At 42.3% G+C, this 16,987-nt stretch overlaps 2 protein-coding genes across 2 annotated transcripts; both read left to right on the top strand.

Moving 5' to 3' along the window:
* The first annotated feature begins 775 nt into the window (after positions 1–775).
* LOC136434503 (UDP-glucuronosyltransferase 2B31-like) lies at positions 776–10,314 on the top strand. The gene is made up of 9 exons (XM_066427339.1): positions 776–901; positions 3,286–3,506; positions 4,351–4,501; positions 5,318–5,572; positions 5,920–5,997; positions 6,780–6,893; positions 7,687–7,906; positions 8,066–8,285; positions 9,666–10,314. Exons 1-9 carry the CDS (start codon positions 884–886, stop codon positions 9,943–9,945), a joined length of 1,557 nt encoding a protein of 518 aa, XP_066283436.1. The 5' UTR covers positions 776–883; the 3' UTR covers positions 9,946–10,314.
* Positions 10,315–13,263: 2,949 nt separating this feature from the next.
* Positions 13,264–16,961, top strand: LOC136434507 (allatostatin-A receptor-like). Its single transcript, XM_066427343.1, has 3 exons — positions 13,264–13,424; positions 14,601–14,961; positions 15,524–16,961. Exons 2-3 carry the CDS (start codon positions 14,675–14,677, stop codon positions 16,290–16,292), a joined length of 1,056 nt encoding a protein of 351 aa, XP_066283440.1. The 5' UTR covers positions 13,264–13,424; positions 14,601–14,674; the 3' UTR covers positions 16,293–16,961.
* Positions 16,962–16,987: the final 26 nt, after the last annotated feature.

Below are 16,987 nucleotides of genomic sequence, written 5' to 3'. Positions count from 1 at the left end.
GCTTAGCACTCAGCATTTGGGAAAGAATATGGCAGTTAAACACACACCACTACCAGTGGACTAGCCCCCTGCTGTAGTGACTTGCACAAAGTTGTGTGGCCCAAGGGCTTTGGAACCGGAGATTGGCCCCGCCTTATGCACCTTTCGGTGCGGGAAGGACTTTAACTTTTTTAACTTGTACAGACTACTATAGATTTTGAAGCGCTGAAGCTTCTCGCGTTGGGGCCGTTAACCGTGTCAATCCCCTAAGGCCATATACTGTGTTCTGCCACCTTCACAAACGTGACATATGACATTGGGTTATACCAATATACTGGGGGGACGCAAACGTTTCAATATATGCCAGTAATGCATGTAACCCTATTGGAAAGTGGAGAAAAAGACGTGGTGTCATTATCGCAGGAATGAAAACTTCAGACCATACAAACTTACCCTGAAATGCTAGCCTGTCATGTCAACTGTCACCAGACGTATTTCCGACAAATCCTATATGGCTAGTCTGCAAATACCCCCTCCCCCTAACCAGAGTCCTTGGATTAGTCCCCCATGCTTAAAACAACCAGTTCAGGATTATTCCACTATGTCATGGGGGTACGGAAAACCCCAAGGTGGAGAAAGGTCATTTTCCCAAACTAATTGAACACGTATAGAATCTTTCCTACCACAGCCGCCCCTAAGCTGCCCAGATTTAACAAAACAATTCCACCAAGAAAGGATTTTCAATGGTTTAAAGCCTTGTTCATATTTGAACTTTGACGTCCCCATTTGAATGTTGAACAGGTTTAAGTTGAACTTGTTTGAGTGTCAGACTTGGGAGGACGATACGTTGTCTTCTTCTTTGGGGATAAGTGGCCAACTTCAACTTTCCTAACCTCAACTTACAATGTGCTGTCAGAACACGGTGAGTTTGTTTGTACTATGTTCACCTTTTTCTCAAGTATCAACCGTCGCCATATCAAGTATCAATGGCTGCTAAAAAAAACGCAAAAAGAAAGACACGTAACGTTAGATCTGTAAGCTTAAGTAGGCTTTTGGTTTGCAGTATCAACTATTAGGCACCGCAAGACTTGAGGGCATTTCGAAATGCCGTGACCTGTCGCACGATTTTGATGTCGTATGATTTTCAAGCAGCCTGTTACAGGCTGTAAGAGAAGCCACCGCCGACAAGGATTTAAAACGGCCTTTTCTGTAACGAGACTGCTGAATTTTGTACGACACCTGCACCGAAATGACCTCAGTTTGCAATCGTACGACGATGGTACGACGATTGTATCCGGTGTAGAGCCAAATCCTTGAACTGCCAAATACGTGAACTTTGGGGGGGGGGGGGGGGGGTCCAGTATACGTGAGAGGAGCAGCTGTGTGGAGTTAGGACTGGGGTCGATGGGGGCAGGGCAAGATTTACAGGTAGGAGTAGGGTTAAGATTAGGGCTAGGGAATGGGGGGTTTGGGGTTAGAGTTATGGTCAGGGTTAGACTTATGCCTGAAAATTACCACGTCCCACGAATGTTTTGCACTTAGAGTACTCCTGTCACGTATACTAGAATCCCACAACCCCCCCCCCCTCAGTTGAAATCCTAGGAGGTACCCACGTCACAGTGCCCGTACCCATGTCTAGAAATTGACAAATGGCGGCGAATGTCAAGTTTACACCCACGCACAATGTTGCAGCATTATATTATATCGTAATCTGTCTGGATATTGACAAATCGCGGCGTACCCCACCCTTACTTAAGATCATAGGAGCTACTACTTAGGAACGTCAAGTTTACACCCACGCACAATGTTGCAGCACCCTCGTAATCCGATCTTCAGGACGATGACCTCTGACTGACTGACGTCATCGAGTCATAGGTCTCCGCGCTAGCCTCTACCAGGCTCCAGAGGCCGCTGGAAAGAGTAGAAATTGGTCAAATAGACAGAAAAAAACATGCAAGAGGAGTTATTCTGCCATAGGGGTACAGTAGGTTGGCAGATTTGACCCTCTCCCGACACCCTTAGCATGCTATTCACTTTATTGGGCCAATTTCTACTATTTTCCCAGTCATCCGCGGGGCCTGGTAGAGGCTACTTCGCGCAAGATTGGTGTGTCCTGTGTAATGAAAAAAGCTCGTCGAAACAAAAGTAACAAAAATCACGATTAACAATTTGCAAACTTTTTACAACGCATGTTTGCATGACAAATGATGTCAACTTTTCGACTGACGTGTTACAAATGTTTTCTGCTAATTGCAAATATGTTCCTTAGTTGCATAGGCTGTCTCAGTTGATCATCTTCTCTACCCAAATAACACAAGTTGTTCAAAGTATGAAAGCCGTATCTTAGCAAAGAAGGCTATTGTAGCATTTCCTCATAAATCATATAAATCCTGTCCTGTCATGAAATGCATCGGATTCATAAACTTTCATCACTAATTATGCAAATTAGATTCTACTTTTCATTATTAGTATCTATCCATGTAAATAGGTATCTAATTTGTAGAATTAATGAGGAAAGTTCACAAATCACAAACTATCTACATACCAAAAATCATCACGATCAATCAATCTACCACTCAAGTATCACGAAATATCAGAACCGGAAGTTCCGCTGCAGTACCTTATAAAGTCGCCAGGGGCCATTATCGACCTTGACCTTCCTTTTCCCAACCTGTAGCCACCTATAGGCCTACTGAATATGGATCCATCCACAGCTTCTCGAGTTATGTGATTAACACACACACACACACACACACACACACACACACACACACACACACACAAACACACACACACACACACACACACAAACACACACACACACTCTCTCTCTCTCACATACACACACGTACACTGTGCAAAACATAACATTCTCCACGAACGTGGCAAGATACTGGTGACCGGAATCTGACCTGCCCAGAGGCTTCGCTCTCTCGGTTGGCTTATTCGGTTGTTACAAGTCACTGTCACTCCTATAGGTGTGCACGGAATCATAACGCCTGGCCAGTGACTTGTGACAACTGAAAATAAGCCACCCGAGTGAGCGAAGCCTCGGGGCAGGTCAAATTCCGGTCACCTGTATCTTGCTGCCTTCGCGGAGTAAACCCAACCAACCAACCAACCAACAAACAAACAAACAAACAAACAAACAAACAAACAAACAAACAAACAAACAAACAAACAAACAAACAAACAAACAAACAACAATTTGATTTAAGGTACGTGTTTGCCTCAAATGTCTGGTTTGGGACCTTTTCCTACTTCTTGCTGTCGTTCTTTTCAATACTATGTGTTTACCACCATTAGATGCCCTCCCCACTCCCTCTTGTCCTCGCTTTGATGTGCGGACAGCTGGTCATCGGTGCCAATGTGCTGATCCTGGCCTCCTGCTCCCAGAGCACCTGGCTCCGCCTTGTCAGCATCGGAGAAGCCTTATACGATCGTAAACATTCCATCACAGTGTTGACGCCAGAGAACAACCTGCAGCGGATCCAGTCGTACGGTAGGGGGCGTGGGTTCACCTTCAGGTTTGTTATTTTCATTCGTGTCTCTGATTGATTGTTCTTGCATCATACCCACTGTTACGCATGTTATTGAATGAGAACATGCTGATATACTTACAGGTATCATTAGATATCATTTGCCTTGGTAAGTGATAGAAAATACGCTATTTGGCGTCAATATGTGTTTTCAATGGCACTTTTTACCTGTATGATTTGAAAACTTTTTTTCTTGATTTGTGACTTTATTATCATAATAATAATCTTTAGTGCATATTAATTACCCAGGGGGATAAATGCATGAGAGATGATGATGATGATGATAAATGCATGCGAGACCATATATGGTGTAATGAATATGAGAGAAAAGAAAAATAATGAAATAATGATAATGCTAACATTAAAACTTAACATAATACTAAACACTACTCAAATGTACTACCGTATACATACGTTTTACTAGCTTCTTCTCTCTTTTTAAAACAGATGGAGACATAACTACATACTTAGTACATTGCATAAACATTTGTGGATGACTTAAAGTACTTAAATGTACCCTGCATTGATATTGTCTTACATCTCTTGTCAAGCTGAATCGATTTGAACAGAGATTGACGATCTTTTTCATACAACACACAGTCTAGTAAGAAATGTATTGTGTTTTGTTTTGTTTTATCATCTTCATTACGTGAGTTTTTACAAAATTTACATAATCTATCTTGTAGAGGGTACAGCTTAGCCTGTATTTACACAAGCTCTCGCTTCAATACCAATTCATATTTATAAAAGACCCCGTAATCGCTAAACTAGCATAGCAAACCTGAAGTATATGAAGCGCAAATACTTACCTCTAGTTTATTTTCCATTTTAGGACATACCAAACTGAGGGAGATGCTATTGCGACAATTACGGACAAGAGTAGCAAACTGTTTTGGGAAGGTAGCAAATTGGCACAGATCATGCAACTTTCCAATATTGTGAAGGACTTAAACCGATTTTGTGTCAATATGCTTGACAACACGGTAAGTCCGCATTCTAGAATTGTCATACACCGATTTCTTGTTCTGTTGACCGAAATTACTTTTTTACTTTTATTTTCCTTATTTACTATTTATCTGAAGTAAATATAAGAATGATAAGAATATTTCTCAAACCCCCGACAATAGCAAAAAAATGCAATTTGCTTCCTGCATTTGCTAAGTTGCAGTAGGTGATGTAGAAAAGATCTCTTTCTTTCAAAATTTTATCTTATTGCGATAAAGGGTTTATTTCAATGCCCTACCTGAAACATTGAACATTCGGTTTTCTATTTGCAATATACGTTTGTGAAGGTAAACAATATATGAAGAGGATTCAGACTCTACAACTGGATACGAATTCGGAGATTTATTTCCAATATTTGTAATATAGTGTTTTTAAAACAATGATTAAACTTTTAAGCTCCCTTCAGTACACCTTTAGTACAGCAATAAATGCACTGTACTGAAAATCAACCCAAATTATATTTCGTACATTTCAAACAAACATAGGATATAACACCTTCAATCTTTCGACCTTGCAAAATTAGTTGTTTTAGAGTTACTAAAAAAATAGCCATTCCAAAATGACTTCCGCCAAGAAATTGACTATTAAAAAATGTACTCTCCTATATGATTGGTCAGATTGCACAGTTTCCCAAAATGTACACGTTTCTTTTCGTAAAATAGCCTAAAAAGTCTCAGACATTGTTGATAGATCGTACTCTTCGTATTTTGGCTTTGGCTTCGTGTTCACCTATGGTGTGTGGAGTGACAACTTTTCTTCATACTCACTAACGTTACGTATTTTGCTTGCTGCAGTATGTCGCTAAGTCCGCAGCTCAGTTCGATGTTGTTCTGGCAGACTTCATCGAACCATGCGGATATATTCTGCCACTAGTTCATCGTCTACCTTCAGTGGTGGTGATCGGTCCACTCAACACATTCCTCGGCAAGTTTGGGGTTCCTTCACCGATTGCTTACGTCCCCAGTACTAATTCAGAGCTGACCGACGATATGGACTTCTGGGACAGAACTCGAAACAGTCTGTACTATATTCAATGGCTTGTATTTCAGGTATGATTTCAATGTACATAAAATCAATTTGTGTTTATATGTGGCATGTTTAAATCACTGGCGTTCTTATTGTATCCAGGCAAAGGTGTAATGTTGACATTGTCCAAGGCCTTTTCATATACAAAGTAAACCTTTGGTTGGAAAACAACGCGCAATCAACTTTTATTTAAAGAAAGACATTTTAGTCTTAGTTTCATAGTATGCTGTTGGCAAAATAAGTTGTTGACAAAATATCACCTTGAAATGTGATCCCGCCAGAAAACTTAAATTGAGAATCAGTTTTCTTTATCCACTAGGGACATGTTGTTCACTTGCAAATCCGTTAAGGCATCTTTGTTTCTTTTTAGTATTTCTCGGACTCCAGGCGCCGATCTGCTTTTAGTCATCATCTTCCAAACCAAGTCCTGTCTGCAGCAATGTCACAGGTACTGTTCTTTATACCCCCATTCCACCAAGGCGGCGACCTCGCTGCGACAGCACTGCGACCTAAACTTTGGCAGAGCGCTTAACGAATTTCGTAGACAAGAAACGAATCTTTTTACGCATTGTGTTTTGTTGTCTTTTCAGTCATGCTTTCGCATCTTGAATTGTATTCCAATCATAAAATCAAGGGTTGCACAAATCCACTTTCGGTCGCAGCGAGAGCACAGCGCGATCGATATCGCTGTCTGGTGGAATGGAGGCTTTACCGCTGAATGGCATTCATGTCCAACAAGCAAGTCACAAAATGCCTTTGCAATAACTAATACAAAATAATACGTCCCTGTGCAGAGGTTACAACGTAGCAATTCAGCTGCAGAGTCAAGAACAGAATCTTTTACCATAGCAGAATGAAGATAGTGCGCCTTTCCAGACGTCAGTCAGTGAGTTTAATGGAACCAACATCGCTACACCATTTGATTCGCTTTACTAAACGGTGGTACTGAATCAGGAGAAGCAAGCCTGATGCACAAGGCAGAAGAGAAGCGGATTCGGAACTGAGTCAGCTTACAGATGTGCCCTTAGTGTCAGAGACTGTCATTATCGTATGGGACTGTTAAGCCATAGCTGATACTGTACATGTACGGTTGATATCGATTAGGATTTTACTATGGTCAATATTGACTGAAGGAGGTCATATATATATATATATATAATTACATATATATATGTATATATATATAGGTACTGAACTGTACTTGCACTTTATCCTATATTTGTATACCAGGTAGACCTTGTCTTGGTGAATAGAGACTTTGCTCTGGAGTTCCCCGGCCCCACAAATCCTAACGTTATCAATATTGGAGGCATAGCTGCACAACCTGCTTTAGCCCTGACTGACGTAAGTAGAACTTTCCACTTCTTTCAATAGCATATCAAAAAGAACAGTTTCAAATATATCAAAGGCATATCGATAGGAAAAAGTGAGATATGAGATATTACAGTATTTTAGTTGAACAAAGCTAACAGTTAACAAACTTTTATGTTCCTTTTCCGTTGCACGGAATATACATCACAAACGTGTTCAATCATTGATATTAGGTGAAGAACCCTAACATTCATTTCTTTTACAACTCCCGTAACAGATATAAGTCTAATTTATAAATACATTAAAAAATCACAGGAAATGAATCATCGTGGAATCTACTGGCCACCATTGCTCACGAACAGCTTTGCCACGATCCACGATATTTCATGAAATTGCAGTGACTGTTATCTTAGACTTGTATTGTGGAGGTAGAACAGTGGGTATGCTTATTAATTAGTGCTTCTTAATGAGAAATGAACTGTTCTCCAACTCAAGGAATTTTACTCATCGGGATTTTCGACCGAATCACTCGGTCCTCCTAAGCGCTGTATACACGTGATTTGTGTATTTACGCACGTCTGACGTCGGCAGCTGGTCAAAGTTTGTCGGAAGTCGGTATCGCCCCCCGTCTCAGTTAAGAGAAGGTTGGTGTGCCCTCGTGTAGTCGGCCTCCTTCACTCCTCGCGTAATGTAGTCGTGTTCAGTGTGTGTACAGAATGTTAACCAGCACCAAATCCCGGTAAAATTCCTAGAGTTGGAGAACAGTTTGCTTCTCATTATGTAATTTACCAACTGAAACAATGAAGAGCTTCTTGTTTCATACTAGGATTTGGAGAGCTTCATGGTCAGTTCAGGAGGCCACGGAGTTATTCTCTTCAGTCTCGGGACTTATTCTGGGTCCATGCCGGCACACCTGGTGGAGCTGTTCGCAGGCGTGTTCTCCCAGCTCCCGCAGAAGGTATTGTGGAAACACAATGGAGAGACACCAACAAACCTGGGGACCAACACTAGGACGATGAAGTGGATACCACAGAACGACATACTTGGTAATGCAAAGTGTGCTTTAATCAAGAAGAACTGTCGCCGTCATGACACTAATGAAACATATTCCTCTGTGAGAGAACTTCTTTTGGTGCAGTTGTATGCTCGCAGAACTTTCAAGTGAGGATACTTTGTAACTCATTGCCCCCCCTCTCTATATTCAGGGCATGAGAAAACGAAGCTGTTCATCACACACTGCGGCAGCAATGGTATGTACGAAGCCGTGTACCACGCCGTGCCCATGGCGTTCCTGCCTCTTGCAATGGATCAGCCGGACAACGCAGTCCGGGGCGTGGCTCGTGGCCTGGGCGTGAAGCTAGACATCAAGGCTCTGTTGGAAGAAGAACTACTTCAGTCGATAAAGACAGTCTTGTACAACGACAGGTGAGTTGTGCTTTGTTAAACGGCAAATCATTTTTACCGGAGTAAAAGACAGCATACTGTAAATACACTTTTAAACCACGCTAACTTAAAAGTTAGCGTGGTTTTTATTTCGCGGTAGGCAGAAAATGGAGTGTCGCGGTGGTTTTAAGTTCGCGCTGAAAGTTCACCGTGAAAACCGCGAATATAAAACCACCGCGAACATTTCTGCATTTGCAATCCTTCCAGCATATGTGTTTTCAAAATCACTCGTCCCAATTGATGAAACCTAAGACCAAGTTAGCAAAAGAGAACTAAAAAGATGTAGCCATAACATGAAATATGTACATAAGATACTACACGATTGATACATAAAGAATACAAAACGGGGTATTCCGTATCACCCAAGATACCAGCCCGACCGCGGGTAGGATCGCCCGACGGCCGTAGGCTCCGGAGGGCGGACCGAGGGTGATGCGGAATTCACCGTGTTGTATTTTATTTATGTCATACCCACCCGAGAAAACACACCTTTCAATGCGGAATGCGCCAGAAGTTGAGGGAGTTTTGTGTCCTCGAACAAAAAAAACTGTAACAACATTGCTTCCAACCTCCGAATCCGGTATTCGAATTTTCGACAGCGGCGCAACCGGCGCGCTCGAAATGCATTCTAAATATTCTTTGGAAGCCCGTGTGATACAACTTAGAACCCCGTGTGATACATATAGAATACAGCACGGGGTATTCCATATCACCCGAGGTACCAGCCCGACCGCGGGTGGGATCGCGCGACGGCCGTAGGCCGGAGGGCGATCCGACCCGCGGGAGGGCTGGGACCGAGGGTGATGCGGAATTCACCGTGTTGTATCTTATTTATGTCATACCCACCCGATAAAACACACATTTCAATGCGGAATGCGGCAGAAGTTGAGGGAGTTTTGTGTCCTCGAACAAAAAACTGTAACAACATTGATTCCAACCTCTGAATCCGGTATTCGAATTTTCGACGGCGGCGCAACCGGCGCGCTCGAAATGCATTCGAGATATTCTATGGAAGCTGAACGTTTAGTGTCTAATGTCGTCGGAGCACCTTCCAAGATTCAAGATCTGCTGGACCCATATATACAGGTTGCACATTACAGAGCCTGTATGTGGGTCCCGTATATGTACGGGTTGGGGGTACTTGTATTTTTAGTCATACCGCTGTGAAACGCACCGAATACGGAAGTAGCTATGACACAGTAGCGCAGAAAAAGAAAAGGGCCAACCCCTGATTAAGAAATCAAATCAATTAATATAATTTGGGTAAAAAAACGCCAGCAAGACAAGGGCTAGAATAGAAAAAAATGTTGAGACGATCTTTGCTTTATTTGCGTAATCCGTACAATCATCATGCCTTCACAGTTTCAAGGCCAATTCCGTCAGAGCATCAAAGATCATGTTGGATCAGCCGCAACAACCAATGGAGAGGGCGGTCTGGTGGATCGAATACGTCATCCGACATGGCGGCCTTTCGCACCTGCGCAGTAAAGGGAGTGACATATCTCTCTACCAATATCTACTGTTGGATGTGATTGGGGTGATGTCTGTGTCATGCATGACTGGCGTAGTTGTTCTGATGTGGGCATGTAGATTCTGTTGCCGTCATGTGAAGTCTAGATCTTTCAAAGCAAAACGGGAATGACGGGGTTGTTTTTTTTCCTCTCGGAAAAGCTAACGTAGTGATACCCATCTGTGTGCGGCACCAGGGATTGGTCGATGTTTATTTTGTGTAATGACAGATCTTATAAACAAGAAAATTACATAATCCGTATTTAGTCCTCTACTTTCAACAGAGCAATGAAAAAAGTTAGTATCCAGTGACGAAACAGAATCAACTCCTGAAGCTGCAAACAACAAGTTACCTGGAAGCGTCATAAATGTTTCATTTGTAATTCGACCCGCGCACTTTGTCAATCTTATGGTTGCTAACCATTTTGAAAGAAGAACTGATATTTATTTCAAAGGGTTCAACATTTGTCTTTGTCTGCGTTTTTTTCAAGATAGGTAAAAATTTCAACTAGAGTTCCACGAACACATTATCTTCGCCAAATAATCAAGGCTTATTGTGGAGAGTGATTAATATTTACATACTTATCACCCCCTGCAAACTTGATCATACACCATAATCTCCAAGCAGATCTATAGGTTGCATAAAGACCGTATCAAACTGGCAGAGGAAGTACGTTTTGCAACCCAAGCTCCTTCTTCCAGTTGGATACGGTCTTTGCAATCCATTGGGTCTGGTTGGAGACTACATACACCATACCGTTTGAAAGTTATGATGGGGGGTGGGGGTGGAGAATGAGTCCAGTCTAGATAGGGATAAAAATCATTTGGTGGTACAGGACTAGTATATGTGTATAGTGTGCTGATATATCTGCTTGAATTGTAGTGAGACTGCCCCATTTGTTTATTTATGTACCCCATCTGTTTATTTATGCTTCTAGCTAGCAGCACCATCTGAGCTCTCTACATACAAAACTTCACGACAATCTCTTCACCCCTTCTCAAGTAATACGTGTCCGAATGTCAAAACAAAAACACCCACTGCAGTTCTGAACAAGCCGCTAGGGGGCCCAAACTTACAGAACTTACTTCTTGTGGCATGAACTATCTACCACACAAATATCATGACCATAGCACTTTCAGAAAATATGCCAGTAAATTTTGAAGCTCCGCTGCAGTACCTTAGGTACTCGCTAGAAGGCCGATTATCGAACTTGACCTTCCTTTCCGTAAACCCTACCCATCCACTAAATATCATACAGATCCATCAACAGCTTCTTGAGTTATGTTGTCCACAAGAAAATACACATCCACACAAAGCCCGCTGCAGTACCGACGGAAAATGCCTGGAAAACCATTTTTGAACTTGACCTCTGTTTCTACAACATCTACACACCTGCAAAAAATCATGAAGATCCATCAACGTTTCCGTCACTTTTTTTGCCTACATACAAACGCATGAAAATTAAAAGTCCGCTGCAGTACTGTTGAAAAACGCATGGTAAACCATTTTTGAACTTGACCTTTCTTTGCACAACCACTACACAACTACCAAAAATCATAAAGATTCATCAAAGGTTTCTTGAGTTATGCTCTTGACATACATACAGACCCACCAAACAGCTGGCTCAACCGAAAACATAATCTACCCCGAGTACTATAGTACTCGGCGAAGATAATAAATCGGATGATAACTTGTACCATTAACCGTACGAAAGATGTCCCTTTTTTCATTGCTTTTCATTGCTTAATCGCCCTTAAAGGGGCATATTGTGACATGAACATAAAACAAAATTCTTTGTTTTTGATTATTTTTCTACATCATTAGTTGAATCTACCTTATTACACTGCACAGCAATATTTATCACGTACGGATGCGACTTTGTAGTGTCGTGCAAACGTCTTGAAAAAAATTATATACGCAATCCCCACCACCACTTGAATTGGCCGCCATCTTGTCCAACATTCTGACGAACCACCGAACACGCGATTGAACGCCCGACGTTCTGAAGTTTGTTCACTTGTGGTGATTTTCCTGTGACGCTCGAACTCCGACCATAACGGTCGATTCGAATTTTTCGTAGCGTTCTACGCTGGCTTATTTGCATATTAACTTGCGGGACGCAAGTTAATATGTACATGAACCAGATTTTACACGTTTTGCGTTTTTCGTCGTTTATTAATGGTGGAAATGTGACAAAATGACGGGAATATGTTGGAAATAAGTAACAAATAAGTTACAAATGTTAATCTTAGCGTAGATCTTTCAAATTCTTACTATTTGTAGTTTTTGCCCACTAGCTATAGATTCTACAATATGCCCCTTTAACGTACTCCAAAGCACTACATGTATGTATAACCATAGGAAGTGGTCGTAGAACGAATGTAAATTCAACTAGGTGCAAAATCTGTATTGTCTATTTCTTGTTGGACTTGTTAAGAGGGACGGGTGTTCTAACCTTTTTCATGTTAACGTTGATTGTCCTTTTTTTCATGTTGCTTGAGCAAAAAAACAAGTTTGAGGCACTCAGGAAAAGGTTTACCAGACGACAATCGACAAAAGACAGTTATAGGTTTTTATCCTGAATAAAAAGACTTTTTATAAGTCAACCAAGAGATTTATTCAACCGACGTTTCGGTGACCATCTGTCACCTTCTTCAAGGCAATTCTCTTGGTTGTGTAAAAGGAGTCTTTCTATTCAGGTACTTACCAACCTTATGAAACTATTCATGGAGGTTCTTATTGTGTTCCTTGAAAATGATACTACTTTGAGGGTGTTGTTTGTACTGGAAAAAGACTTTTGCTTAAGAAATATATTACACTTATTAACACAAATGTGATAGCTTTTCGTCACTTTCTTGTTAGGAAATACGTAATGTCTAAATGCTACCCACCGGCAAGACTGCGCTGGTAAGGCTCAGTTATGCAATATGTAAATCTAATATGACAAGCTAGTTAAGTTGTTTTTCTGTATGGTAACATTAAAGTCGTCTTTATGCGTTTTATATTTTTATTATTTACTGTGTTTTTACAAGGGCTGAGTGCTGTAAAATCAATAAAATTCAGTCCCGTAAACATAAAAGCACTTGTAATATATCAAGAAAATCTGGAGAGTAAATTGACTCCAAAGTCCGTGGATTTTGTCTGTCAGAAACCCATTATCATGACAAGAAAATGATACACTTGATTCATTATGATGTTATGTTGTCTAGTTAATTTTGGAAAAAGCCACCAAGTATGTAGGTTCTAGTTTAAGCCGTTCAAAAATTTTAAGACGGAAGTGTTCCCCTCTCCCCTCCGGTCTGAATAGGATTACTTACTAACTTTATCCTCCATACATAGTCCAAACATAGGTCATGATGTAACCCTCATACTCGTCTGACATCACCCCCCCCCCCCACGCCCCACCCACTTTAGCCAGGGAACAATAGCCCTCTGCCTCAGGGCATCGTTACCCCAATTGCGTAGATCTTGGCTTAGCTGCTGAGGGACACATAAACACAACAGTCAACAAAACACTCAAGGGCACACTGGCACAGGATAGGGATATAGCCCCATTCCTCGTCATAACATCTGTTCTTGTTTTCGACTTGACTTCCCAGGATATCATCGAGGTACTGTGAGATCTATTTTCCCACTTGACAGTGTTTTTGTCTCTTGCATTTCAAAATAATACCGTAAGTACATATGCCATTTGTAGCTTCGGCTGTGTTACAAACTCCATAAGTGGTCGTCGTCGCAGGTCAAGGATGAAATATGGACCAAAAAGGTTGCTCAAACATGTATGGTTACATGTACGTTCACGTGTGTTTGACGAATTCTGAACCACAAAGTTACTTTGTCGATTACTGCTCGACATTAGTTGCTCTTGCGTGTAGAAATGAGACTTCGAAGGCAAAAGTCAATCATGGCGTCGGTATATTGTGTGGCACCTTTTGTCCTTCGGAGTTGTCCAACGGGTTGTGAGCCTTCTGAGAGCTACAAGTGGGGGGGAGGGGTGTAATTATAAAGTTGCACGGTCTGTTGCTTTCACGAGAATGTGAAAGCAACAAAAGACTCTGCACTCAAAAGCATTTCATAAAGAAGTGCAGCATTCATTCCCTTTGTTAAATTATTTTTCTAATGCCAGACAAAGAGCTAACAGGCAACAGTGGATGCACCTAAAATCAAGAAACCATGAGGAGCATTATACGGAAACGGACTAAAGAAATAACATCTAACGCCCCAAACTTCTAGGCCTAAAACCTAAATATTTACCAGATATTGATGTTAACATCGTCCATTTCTTACTGCCATCACCATGGTAAGTTGCCATTGATCTGAATTATTTTCATCAATATCTATCGACCACCACACTACAGCAACTGATGGGATGTAGTATTGAAAGGTCCAACAGTTCCGACCTCTTATATTCGTATGAAGGTTTATCTGTCATGACAGGTATTCAGCATAGGAAGAGTATCATACATTATCTCTACACAACATAAAGCCCTCGACAACAAGCTTTCAGTCGGCCCTATGACCCCTCAAGTTGAAATGTCCAGAGGCTTATACCATTAACCTGAACAGAAGTGTGGCGTCAGCAACGGGTCAAATGTGAAGTTAAAGAAGCCATCAACATCAGAGGCCATCGACCATCCATCAACAGAGACACTTTTGACCTGTAGCTGGCGTCACACACACTTCCGCTCAGGTCACGAGATACGGCCTTTGGGTCATTGGCTCATGTGTAAAACTCTTAGTAAGTTCCTACCTCAGTCTGTTTTTATTCCCTCTGTGTTGCGTACCAGGTTCAGAGGCACGCGGCGGCGGCTGGTTACATCACGCGGAATGACTGAGTTGATAGAATGATAATCGAATCCTGATGATGGATGACAATGGGACGAACAGCAGCGTTTCGACTGTTCCCTTTTACGTTGCTTACGGCGTCCAAGGGTTCATATCTGTCATAGGCCTGCTGGCTAACGCCTTCATCATCTTCCTCCTCGGACGCTATCCGGACGTCAGGAGCGTGGCGAACGTCTACGTGGGGAATCTCGCCGTGGCCGACTTTGGCTTCTGCCTGTACAGCCTGGTGCAGACACCGCTGTCCGTGCTGGAAGAAGACCCCGGCAGGGGCAACGAGAACGATTCCCTGAGCTACCAAAGAGGGTTTGTTAATTTCATTTGTTTGTTTGTTTGTTTGTGCCGTGTCCATTCTTGATTTGTTTATGCACTATTCTTCCTGACGTCCTCCTCCATACAAGAAATGGCTTACGAAAATTATTTTCTGAGCCACCACCGAAGGTTTTTGCCTTCATTTGATTACTTGCTTGTTTGCTTGCTTTTTCTAAGGGCACAACATTGCGGCCTGCTAGGGAACCTTTGAATATTCAGTCAACACCCGCCTATCCACAAGACCACCTTGCCAGTAGCAGGGAAGTAGCAGGAACGACGTAGTCCTAAACGTGACTGGTCGCCCCCCCCCCGTTTCTTCGTTTCTGATCTAGATAGTTTCCTTGATCCACCAACCCGATAAAACTATTCATGGCTCTGAATAAAAAGACTCTTTCTACACACCCAAGTGATTTATTCAACCAACGTTTTGGTGACCATCTGTCACATTCATTAAGGCAATTCTGATTGCTTCGTGTAAAAAGAGTATTTTATTCAGTGACTTACAATCCTGATGAAACTATTCACGGATAGTCACGAAACTCATCTCTCCTGCCAGGTGCGACGTCGGTCGCGTCCTCGCCATCCTCCTGGCGTCAGCAAGCGTGTACCACCTGACGGCCATTGCCGTGGAGCGTCACCACGCCATCACCGATCCCATGGACCACCTGCAGCGCAGCACCGTCAAGAAGGCTCTGCGGACGTGTCTGGTGCTCTGGGCGGCAGCCTTTCTCACTGCGGCACTTGACACCGTCATACGGAACGGCACAACTCAACACTGGAACTTCACCGCTCAGAACCTCTTCGAATGCGTTTTTCTGAAACATCTTGGCACGTTGTCAAGTGGCACGAACCCCTTGCTCATCCTAGCCATTCTTATATTTGTGATGACATATGTAGCGCCAGCGTGTGTAATGATACCGTTGTACGTCCGGGTGTTTCGGGAAGTCCAGAAGTCTAGCAGGTTTGCCGCGAGGGAGTTCAGGAATGATCGGCAGGCTGTCCGGATGGTGGTCGTCGTCACGGTCTTCTTCCTGGTCTGTTGGCTTCCGTTCCACGTCACTTCCGTCGTCATTGCGTCATCGGGTTACCATGGAGACGAGGAGGCTCTGCACGCGTGCTGGGCGTTCGGATTGGTCAACTCTGCGGCGAACCCGTTTCTGTACGCGCTCCTAGGACGTAAGTTCCGCGCGCAGATACAGGCGATGTTATCAAGCTGTGCTGTGCCATGCAAAAGGAAGGAGAAGCAGAGGCAAGGCAATGCTACTCAGCGAGACAGCACCAGCGTAGACACAACCGTCTCTCAGTCCGAAACGACATACTTATGAATATTTATTCAGTGTGCAACGTTAATGTCGCAGAGACTGCCATTCTCGTATAGGGCTGTTTAGCCATAGCCGATGCTGTAGGGCTGTTGTGAATTAGGATTTTACCATGGTCTATATACTGACCGACGGAGGCCATATGTATATAACGTTAATGTTCTGAAGGAATGCTCAATGTGTTGGTCCAGTACACACCCTGTTCCTAGACCCTGACTTAGTAATTATTATCATTTCTATATCATTTGTACTATTTGTGTTATCTTTATTTCTATTTATGCCACTATTCGACATTATTCTCTGTTTTTTTTACCATTGATTTATTCAATAGTGGTTACTTTTTTTATCATTCATCCTTGTGTAATTATTATTTGTTTCTCTCGTACATATTCACCATGTTTTTATGTTGGACAGGGGTCTAGTGAAAGAACTCATATAGTTCTGTTACCCCTGTCCAGTTACCTCTGTAACGAAGTTTTAATAAATAGATAATAAATAAATAAAAAAAATTCACTCTGTGTAATACACAGAGCTTTGGTCTGTGAAGGGGGGGGGGGCTTTAAATTTGTAAACTAAAATTTGATACCTGAAAGCTTAGTAATAATCGATTAATGCGTCGATTTAGGATCAACTGCTAGCAAATCATCAAGCTGAAATATATCAAATAAGCAAGAATGCTTCCTCACAATGTGTTGATGAAA

This window comes from Branchiostoma lanceolatum, chromosome 5 (genome assembly GCF_035083965.1).
Source record: "Branchiostoma lanceolatum isolate klBraLanc5 chromosome 5, klBraLanc5.hap2, whole genome shotgun sequence".
Lineage (NCBI taxonomy): Eukaryota > Metazoa > Chordata > Leptocardii > Amphioxiformes > Branchiostomatidae > Branchiostoma > Branchiostoma lanceolatum.
This window is presented reverse-complemented; position numbering and strand designations above follow the sequence as displayed.